We start from the raw sequence: 10,505 nt of genomic DNA, 5'->3' as shown, positions 1-10,505 counted from the left end.
GGAGAGAGAGAGAGAGAGAGAGAGAGAGAGAGAGAGAGAGAGAGAGAGAGAGAGAGAGAGAGAGAGAAATAGAAATTCCTCCTTGACAGGACCCTTTTTTCCAATCCCAGACGTCGAACAGAATGTGGAAAAAAAAGATGTGTAACAGGAAATGATTAGTGGTGAGGATTTTTGCTAACATTTTTGCCTGTCAGCTTTACCTGAAGTCTCAGAGCTAACACACACACACACAGACACACACACCCACACACACAGACACAGACATGCACACACACGCATGACGTTTACAAAAATTGGGACTAGTTAGTTTTAAGACATGACAGAAGTGTTATTTACACAAGATGTATTTATAGTCATAGTTAGTTTCTGCCATATTCATAAAACACACACACACACACACACACACACACACACACACACACACACACACACACACACACACACACACACACACATGTATTTTTAGTCCAAGTTGACCTCGTTTCCTGATCTTTATTCACAGTGTATAAAAAACTTTTTGATCGAGATTGTGTGTGTGAGAGTGTTACAAAGTTTCTTTTTTTGGACCAAACGTTTTTAGACCACTAACCCCTAATCTTGGGTTGGCTGGGTAGTAGGTATGCCTGTCAGGCTCGGCAAAGGAGGCGTGGCCTTTGTGCCTGTCAGTCCAAGTAAAGGAGGTGTGGCCTTTGTACCTGTCAATCTGAGAAAAATGGGTATGGCCTTTGTGCCTGTCAGTCCCAGCAAAGGAGGTTTGGACTCTGTACCTGTCAATTTCTGTGAAAGGGGCGTGGCCTTTGTGCTACTCAGTCCCAGTGAAAGAGGTGTGGCCTTTGTATCTGTCAATCTCAGTGAAAGGACTGTGGCCTCTGTGTCTGTCAGTCCTAATGAAGGAGATGTGGGGTTGTGCTTGTCAGTTCCAGTAAAGAAACTGTGGCGTGGCCTTATTGCTGGTCTGTTTTTCTTATTTAAGCACCCACACCCAGAAATTATTCAGATGTGCGCTAGTTAGCTTACCTGTAAAAAGCTTAGTGATGTTTTTGTTCTGGCGGCGGGCGGAACAGATGAGGAGGAGCCAAGGTGGGAGGAGTTCGTGGTGAGACGAGAGAAGTTCGCCGATGCTGCGCGGGTTCATGGGGCCGGAGCTCGACTCCGTCCCGCCCCCTTTCATTCCCTCGTCTATAGAGTCGACGAGTAAAAACAGGGCCTGTGGTGGAGGAGTGCAGCTCAAAAGCGGCAGCAGCACACACCTGAGAAAGAAAGGAGTGAGGAGAGAGAGAGAGAGAGAGAGAGAGAGAGAGAGAGAGAGAGAGAAAAGTCAGAGACAGAAGATCCTTATGAAAGAGAATGCATCTTGGGCAGTTTTTTTGGAATGTAGCTAACTACTTACATACAGCGTCCTCCGAAAATATTAGCACCCTTAGTAAATATGAGCAAAAGCATCTGGAAAATTGCCCTGATGGTGGAAATGGGCTTTTTCAATGTTTTTTTTAGATTTACTTATAGCCAATTCCATTTTTGTGAAGCTCTACAACCTTTGCTGCACATTACAAATTGGGAAAAAATCTAAATTGTAAATAGAAGCAGAATGCAACGACTTGCAAATCTCATAAACCCATATTTCATTCACAATAGAACAATTGAATGTTATGGTAACACGTCTTAAAAAAGTTGGGACAAGACCACTGTGTAGCATCGTGTCTTCTCTTAACAACAGCCTTTATACATCTGGGAACTGATCAGACCAGCTGCTGATGTTTTGGGAAAGGAATGTTGTCCCATTTGTGTCTGATACTGGATTCTAGCTGCTCAACTTCTTTGTCATATTTTTTTTTGTTTGATGAGGCGCCAAAAGATTCAATTGCTGAAATGTGTGGACTGCAGGCAGGCCACTTCAGCACATGGACTCTTCTACTACATATATCCTACAATATGCAAGGTCTTTCCTGAAAAAGATGTCATCTGGATAGAACCTCTAAAACCTATATATACATTTCAGCATTAAAGAGCTACATATTCCATAGGCAATATTGCACCCCTATACCATCAGAAATGCAGGCTTTTGAACTGAGAGCTGATAACAAGCTGGATAGTCCCTCTCCTCTCTAGTCCAGAGGACATAGTGCCCATGGTTTACAAAAAGCATTTCAAATTTCAATTTGTCTGACCACAGAAGAGTTTCCCACTTTGTCTCAATCCATTTGAAGAGCTTTGGCCTAAAGAAAACAGTGGCGTTTCTGGATCATGTTCAAATATGGATCCTTCTTTGCACGATAAAGCTTTAACCTGCATTTGTAAATGATATTGCAAACTGTGTTCATAGTGATTTCCATCATCAGCCTGTTTTTAATGCAGTACTGCCTGAGGGCCCAAAGATCATGGGCATCCAAGATTGCTTGTCCCTTGAACAGAAATATCTCTCCAGATTCTTGGAATCTATTGATGATATTACATACTGTAGATGATGAGATATTTTAAGTTTTTTTAATCTGTTGTTGAGGAACATTACTTTGAAATTGTTCCACAATTTGTAGACACAGATTTTTGCAGATTGGTGAAGCTCTGCCTTTCTAAAATGCTCTTTTTATACATAATCATCTCCTAATTAGTTGCAAAATGTCCCTCCAACTGTTTCTTTTTAGTAACACTTATTTCTTCTAGACTTTTGTTCACCCGTTTTAATTTTTTAAAACAGCCATCAGATTCAAAATAATCTTGTTTCTTCCTTAAAATAGTTCTCAGTTTAAACATTTGCTATTTTGAAATGGAAACGATTGCATTCTGTAATGATTAACATTTTTTCTAACTTTTGGGGGTTTTTGGAAGTGGGTTAAGAAATCTATCTATCTATCTATCTATCTATCTATCTATCTATCTATCTATCTATCTATCTATCTATCCATCCATCCATCCATCCATCCATCCATCCATCCATCCATCCATCCATCCATCCATCCATCCATACATCCATACATCCATACATATTTTCATTCTTCATTTCATTTATATCTATTCAATTATTCATTCATTCATAACTATCTATTGTTCTTTGTCTTTTTCCATCGATCCATCCATCCATCCATCCATCCATCCATCCATCCATCCATCCATCCATCCATCCATCCATCCATCAGCTACTCCATTAGACAATGTTCAGAGAGCTTTTGACATCACTGGGGTCTTCTTTCCTAATTTGTTTTGTTTTTTTGTTAACAGCTGTAAATTGTAGCGGTGCACTTGTTCCAATACATTATTATTTTTATATCTTAGACAAGAACATGTTTTATTAATGCTTTTCATAAATGCATATAATCTTATTCGGAAGGAGTCTCCAGTACCAGTGCTGTGCCACACAATAAAATGGAAATGCATGTCTCATGGTGTTTTATTCCTTACACACGCCCTATCATTCGGTTCTTTGAGTTCAAGGCAAACCAGTAGCTCTGTTTTAGGAACACCCTCAATCATCTCTCTCTCTGACTCTTTCTCTCACTTTCTCTCTCTCTCTCTAAATCTTGCTGTCCTTGGATGTATTGACTGGGTGCGAGATGGGCGCTGACTCAGCAGTGCACTCGGGACAGGAAGTAATCAGTAACTCACTCTTTGTCCATCCACAGAGGTAAACAGATGAATACAGCAGACCATCAGTGAAAAGATTTTTTCAGAGCGCATGTCATAGTTTTGTTGATGTACACACTTCAACTGTGTGTGTGTGTGTGTGTTGGGAAAGGTGGTTTTAAATCTTTTTCATTGTACCGGCCGATTGTATCAGAACAGTTCCGCAGAAACCAACGGGTACTGGCATTATCTGAAGTTAAGAGACTCGTCAGGTGTGTATGTGCGATGGTGATGGGAAGTTCTTGCAATCAATCTCTAAAAAAACAAAAAAAAAAACAAAGCATTTAATGTTTTCTTGACCACATTCATGTAAGTGATTAAGGATTAAGGACCAAACACTTTAATACCCAGAGTTTGATAGAAAAATAAGCTAAAATGTATGTTTTGTAAAAAAAATAAATAAATAAATAAATAAATAAATGTAGGATGTAGGATTGTAGAATGTTCCACAAAGTTCCACAATTAAGGATGGTGGGGGAAGAATCATGTTTTGAGGATGCTGCGCTTTAGATACTGGGGCTTTGGTCAACATAGCAGTGAATCATAAATAGTAATCAAAAATCATAAATAGAATCTGATAAGGTAAAAAAAAAACTTCTACAGCATGATTACATGAAATTCCATTAGAGTTGAACCCTTTTAGTCTTTATATTACGTCCATATTTCATGAATCACTGGTGTTATTACCAACTGAGAATTGTGTGTATCTCTGGCAACTGGAGAACATATTTTCTTAGTCTCTGGACACACACACACACACACACACACACACACACACACACACACACACACACACACACACACACACACACACACACACACACACACAGTGAAATCAACTCAGCCCTTAGCAAGACACAGAAATACAGTCAGCATAGTCTTGTTTACGTGTTTTTGTTTGCACATTCGCTGACACTCTTATCACCTTATGGCTGCTACGGCAACGGTGTGAAGAGAAAAGACGGTCACTGAGAACGAGAGTGAGAGAGGAAGAGAGATGGCGAGCAGAGAGAAAGAGAGATATGAATGAAGAATGATAGTGTCACAAGTAAAACGTGTAATGCGAATAGGAACGAATGAAGCGTGGTAGAGTTAGGGAAGTAAAGAACTGAGAGAGAGAGAGAGAGAGAGAGAGAGAGAGAGAGAGAGAGAGAGAAGGACAAAGAGGAGTTGAAACCAAAAGAAGGATGAGTCCGAGGTGGAAGAAAGAAGGCAGAGCAAGACAGATCGAGCTTCCTGCATCCTTTCATCCTTCCTTTGCACCACAGCACATGCCTCTCTCTCAATCATTTCCCTTTTCAGCCTCTCCACCGTTTTCCCTCACCACCAATGCTAAATGATAGGCTGCAGTGTAGCGTTCAGGCTGGGCTCAGCAATGCTCTCTCTCTCTCTCTCTCTCTCTCTCTCTCTCTCTCTCTCTCTCTCTCTCTCTCTCTCTCTCTCTCATTCCTCCTACTCAGTGGAAAAAGCTTCAAAGGCATCGATTACACTTGATCCTGTTCAACTACGTGGCATTCAGAAGCGAACACGACACACAGATAACACACAAACACACACACACACACACACACACACACACACATACACACACACACACACAAAAAGTACATCATAAAAAATCGACACGAGTCGGCACTTACATTCAGTCTTCAACGTTCCCATCGAGAATAATGGAAAACGCCGGCGGGTCTTATGCCGCAGACTCTCTTCACACACACACACACACACACACACACACACACACACACACACTGTACAGACAAAAGTTTGTGGACACTTTAGCATAAGATTGTATGTGATGAAGTGCAGTATGAAGTATATGGAGTGTATAGCAATACATTACAGCCTAAAGCTCTGTAGAGTGCATGTGACAGAGCGCAAAACACTAGTAAAGGTTTCAGGCCAAACATTAACACAGCAGACTAAACACTCTGAGGCAGCAGCTCGCGAGCGAACCATAACAAAAGCCGGTTTAAAAACAAGGCTAAGACTTTGAACGTGCGCTTTGATTTGTTCGTTCGTCCGAGCTAACGTTCACGGGAAGTGCAAATAAAGCATTTCGGAAAGTAGAGAGTAGACTTTGAAGATGCTCAAAGCCCGTGTTTATGGCATCCCACTAAACCGAGCTGTTGACAGACAGCTACGTCTGAAGAGATTGACTCCTACATACACTATATGGATGAAGGTTTGGTGGATGAAGATGGTGTCAAGGTGCTTTCTTAGTGGTTAAGGCATGGGACTTTGAATCCAAAGGTCATAAGTTCAAATCCTGGCCACACCTGGACCCCTGAGCAAGGCCCTTAATACAATAGCTGCTCAGCTTTATGAATGAGACAAATGTAAGTCGCTCTGAATAAGAGCATCTGCCAAATGCCCTAAACGTCTACATGCAATGTAGTTTTATGAATTCAGCCTAATTCTGAATTGTACAAAAATTCTGTCATCATAAAAATTCGAATTTTTCTTGTTTTAATATAATTTTGAAGAAATGTCTAATTTCCCAAGATTTTATAATTAATATTAATATTATTATAATTAATCTCATGATTTATTCATTTATATTAATAAACGATCATATTTATGTATTATTTACATTTAAATAATAATAATACATTTATTCGTTTTTTTTTATTATTATCGATATTTATTCTAAATTTTATTAATAGAATTTAATTTGATTATCATTTTTTACTTAAAATGAAATGGGTTTTTGGTGCATCCTAAAAATATCTTCAGAAACTAAAACGTGACATTTTTTTTTATCATATCATCTGCTCCTAGTTCTGAGCTAAGCAGCTAAAAGTGTTTTTCTATATCACCTGCCACTTTATAGGTCCCATTCGAGTGATTTCTGAATTACAGGAGGAAATGCTTGCTTGGGAAGCTTGTGAATTCCTCAGACAACTGTGGAGGTTTAAAGAGAGTGAGGTGAACACTGGCCATGTCCAGGTTGGGATGAACTTTACCAGCTGGCAGATGGTTTTATCAGAAGCCGTTTGGTTCAAGGACAGAGGAAGCAGACAGCACGTCTACCAAAACACACACACACACACACAAACACACACACACACACACACACACACACACACACACACACACACACACACACACACACAGTCTTTTTCTATCTTAAACCAAATACCAACAGCCTCAATTACTGCAGGGTCAAAAACTCCAGGTGCACGACCAAAAGGGATTTCCACCCTTAGAATACAACAATCCTATTAAAAACATTTTCAAAGCATGATTTTTTTCCCTGTTTTATACATTTTCAATCAATTGTTACAGCATCGCATATTCCATTCATGTGCTAACGGTTGCTGACCCAGTGTTGTTAAAATAAAAATAAAAAAAGAATCAATAGAATATTATTAAATTCAATAGATTAACTGATAGATACACAGGGAAAGAAATACATTTTTATGCATAACAAATTAAATTATTTATGTGTATTTATTCTACAATGTAATAGATTACATTATATATATATTTCATAAATTAAAATAAAACGGACCATAGCTATTTATTTATGCTGTAATTAAAATAATTAATGAATCGATACATACATTTTGAAAATATTAACACAAATTAATTCAAGAAAAAAAAATAGTTATGCCATATTATTTATATTATACACTATTTTTGATTTGATAAACAAATAATATATTTATTTTGTGTTACAGAAAAAAAGACAAACAGAATGGAAAAGGGAAAAAGCTTTTTTTCAAATTTTTTTCAAATTATTATACTATATACAGTGCATGCAAAATATATATAATATATGTAACATATGTAAATACCATTTTTATTGCGCTTTTTATTTCTGTATTTTATTCAGAGCTGTTTGTGTTTTTCATTTGACCGATCTAATCCTCCGCCTGTATCGACTTGCTGCTCTGGGTCGATAAAAAGAAAAACAAAAAAACACATGTTGCAGTCATTAGTAAAGATTAATGGAGGAGAAAACAGTAGCGCCTTCAGACTTTTGGCCCTTCGCGTGTTAGGTGGGCAATGCGTCAGACGTGATTTGTGGGGGTCTATCCGATCGCGATCGATTGTCACAATCGGTGAGCACTTGAGTCTGAATCTAACAAACAACGTTAGCTTTCTATCTAGCTGGAAAAACTTCATGGTGCTTGTTTTCATATATTTCTTTATTAAATTTAGAGTGAAGCTGTGGAGGGTGTTGGCGGCATGAGGCGTCAGGAAAACATTTTCTTCCTGTTTTTCTAGCAATTGATGCTGGCTAATGTTACGCTCTTAACACACTCCAGTGACGTAGTAAAGGCAAATTCAAAAGTGGGGATTTCCCAATTACGAGCTCCTCTCATCACTAGTCAGCACAGCATGTTCAGAATTAGATTCTCGACTAGAAGCTGAAAAAAAGCTGTTTCCTCGGCTTTAATTGATCAAATTCTCATTTTATTTATTCTTATTCATATTTACAGTTCTTTAATTGTTTTCTTGTAAGAGCAGCCCAATTTATGCTAGGATTTTACCTCGGAAAATACCTCAGTCCTCCTTCAAACGTGTCTTGACAACAAATATCTAACAGGGCACAACAAAATAAAAAAATACGCTACAAACTACTCGTTTCGTTCAGATCGTTCAGATATACCATGTAACCAAACGTCGCACAATTGGTCGTTTTTAATGTAATAATGAAGGACACAGTGTGGAAAAAATAAGCACAGGGACACTTACGCTAGAATTTTACCTCAGAAATTACCTCAGTCCACTTTAAAACATGTGTCTCGAGGACAAATACGGAACAGGACGAAACAAAACAAAAAAGGAATATGCTACAAACTACTCAGGCCATTATGTTCAGGTCCCTCACATATACCAAGTGTGTGATATACCAATATGTACCAATATACCAATGTCACACAATTAGACATTCTCTAACTCTAATAATGTTATAATGAAGGACACACAGTTTGGATTTAGAACAAGCACAGGGACACTTATGCCACCTTAAAACACGTGTCTCGAGGACAAAGATCCATGTTCCAAGGAGTAAACATGACAAAAGCAAAGACACTAGAAGATTTTTAATCTGAATTGATTCTGGAGAGAGTATATGATATGATATTTAAAAAAAAACGACTATCGGTTATCTAGTACAAGAGTGGCTCGTCTCTTGTGGGTCTCCGGTTTCAAAACTGGACGTCTGGAGAGTGGGAGGATTTGTGTTTGGACATTTTCAAGTGACCGTATCTTGGGCGAAGTGCCAGATGAATCAATAACTCTGTTGACCATTTACTCTTCTAACTCATCCTGTGTAAGAGTGTGTATGCACGTTAAATGACACCAGATGCTCAGACAAAGGGGTGTGTGTGTGTGTGTGTGTGTGTGTGTGTGTGTGTGTGTGTGTGTGTGTGTGCTTTCTGTAGCACATTCCAGTCTGAGGTACTCCAGCTGACCCAGTGCTCCAAAACAAGTCATGCGAGCCCTTTGTGTGTGTTTTTTCAAATAGTGCAGATCCAGTTGGCTGGCATTACCTGACTTCATAAATATATTTAGCCAATATGTGACTAGCTCACATGTATTAAGTGAAGGTGTATTGTGTAACGAAATAAAGTGTAACATTAGCTATCTATAGCACGTGGGTCATTTGCTAGGCTAGGACCTCATATGCTACCTCATACGTTAACAGTTAGCTTGTTTCTAACTTAGCTAACTCATAAACATACCATATAGCATATATACAAAACAGAAGTGGGATCGACAGAGTGATGAGAAAAGTAGGCAGGAGTACAAGGAGATGCGGCAGCAGGTTAAAAGGGATGTGGCGAAAGCCAAGGAAAAGGCATATGAGGAACTGTATAAGAGGTTGGACACTAAGGAAGGAGAAAAGGATTTATACCGATTGGCCAAGCAGAGGGACCGAGCTGGGAAGGATGTACTGCAAGTTAGAGCAATAAAGGATGGAGAGGGAAATGTGTTGACTAGTGAGGAGAGTGTGTTGAGAAGATGGAGGGAATATTTTGAGCAGCTGATGAATGAGGAAAATCAGAGAGAGAGAAGGTTGGAGGATGTGGAGTTGGTGAAGCAGGATGTAGATAGGATTAGTAAGGAGGAAGTGAGAGCAGCGATTAAGAGGATGAAGAATGGAAAGTCGGTTGGACCAGATGACATACCGGTAGAAGCGTGGAGATGTTTAGGAGAGATGGCAGTGGAGTTTTTACCCAGATTGTTTAACAGGATTCTGGAAGGGGAGAGGATGCCTGAGGAATGGAGAAGGAGTGTGCTGGTACCGATCTTTAAGCATAAGGGAGATGTGCAGACCTGCAGTAACTACAGGGGAATTAAGTTGATCAGTCACACCATGAAGTTATGGGAAAGAGTAGTGGAAGCCAGGCTGAGAGAAGAGGTGACCATCTGTGAGCAACAGTATGGTTTCATGCCGAGGAAGAGCACCACAGATGCCTTATTTGCTTTGAGGATGTTGATGGAGAAGTATAGAGAAGGACAGAAGGAGCTGCATTGTGTATTTGTGGATTTAGAGAAAGCGTACGACAGGGTGCCGAGAGAGGAGTTGTGGTATTGTATGAGGAAGTCAGGTGTGTCAGAGAAGTATGTGAGGGTGGTGCAGGACATGTATGAGGACAGTGTGACGGCAGTAAAGTGTGCAGTAGGTACGACAGACTGGTTCAGGGTGAAGGTTGGACTGCATCAAGGATCGGCCCTGAGCCCTTTCCTGTTTGCAGTGGTGATGGACAGGTTGACGGACGAGGTCAGACAGGAGTCTCCCTGGACTATGATGTTTGCAGATGATATTGTGATTTGTGGTGAGAGTAGAGAGCAGGTTGAGAAGAGCCTGGAGAGGTGGAGATATGCGCTGGAGAGAAGGGGAATGAAAGTCAGTAGGAGTAAGACAGAGT

The 10,505-nt window shown here is 39.7% G+C and overlaps 1 protein-coding gene across 2 annotated transcripts in view; it reads right to left on the bottom strand.

The window, feature by feature from the left end:
• Positions 1-10,505, bottom strand: part of ankrd50 (ankyrin repeat domain 50) — a 30,682-nt gene that overhangs the window by 13,848 nt on the left and 6,329 nt on the right. For both annotated transcript variants that reach the window (XM_083566023.1, XM_083566022.1), the window contains exon 3: positions 1,018-1,250. In XM_083566023.1, the coding sequence (XP_083422149.1) occupies positions 1,018-1,250 (233 nt within the window). The remainder of the gene's footprint in view (positions 1-1,017; positions 1,251-10,505) is intronic.

Source organism: Silurus aristotelis (genome assembly GCF_946808225.1).
Source record: "Silurus aristotelis genome assembly, chromosome: 17".
Lineage (NCBI taxonomy): Eukaryota > Metazoa > Chordata > Actinopteri > Siluriformes > Siluridae > Silurus > Silurus aristotelis.
The sequence above is the reverse complement of the archived record's forward strand: the minus strand, read 5'-3'. Positions and strand labels throughout refer to the sequence as shown.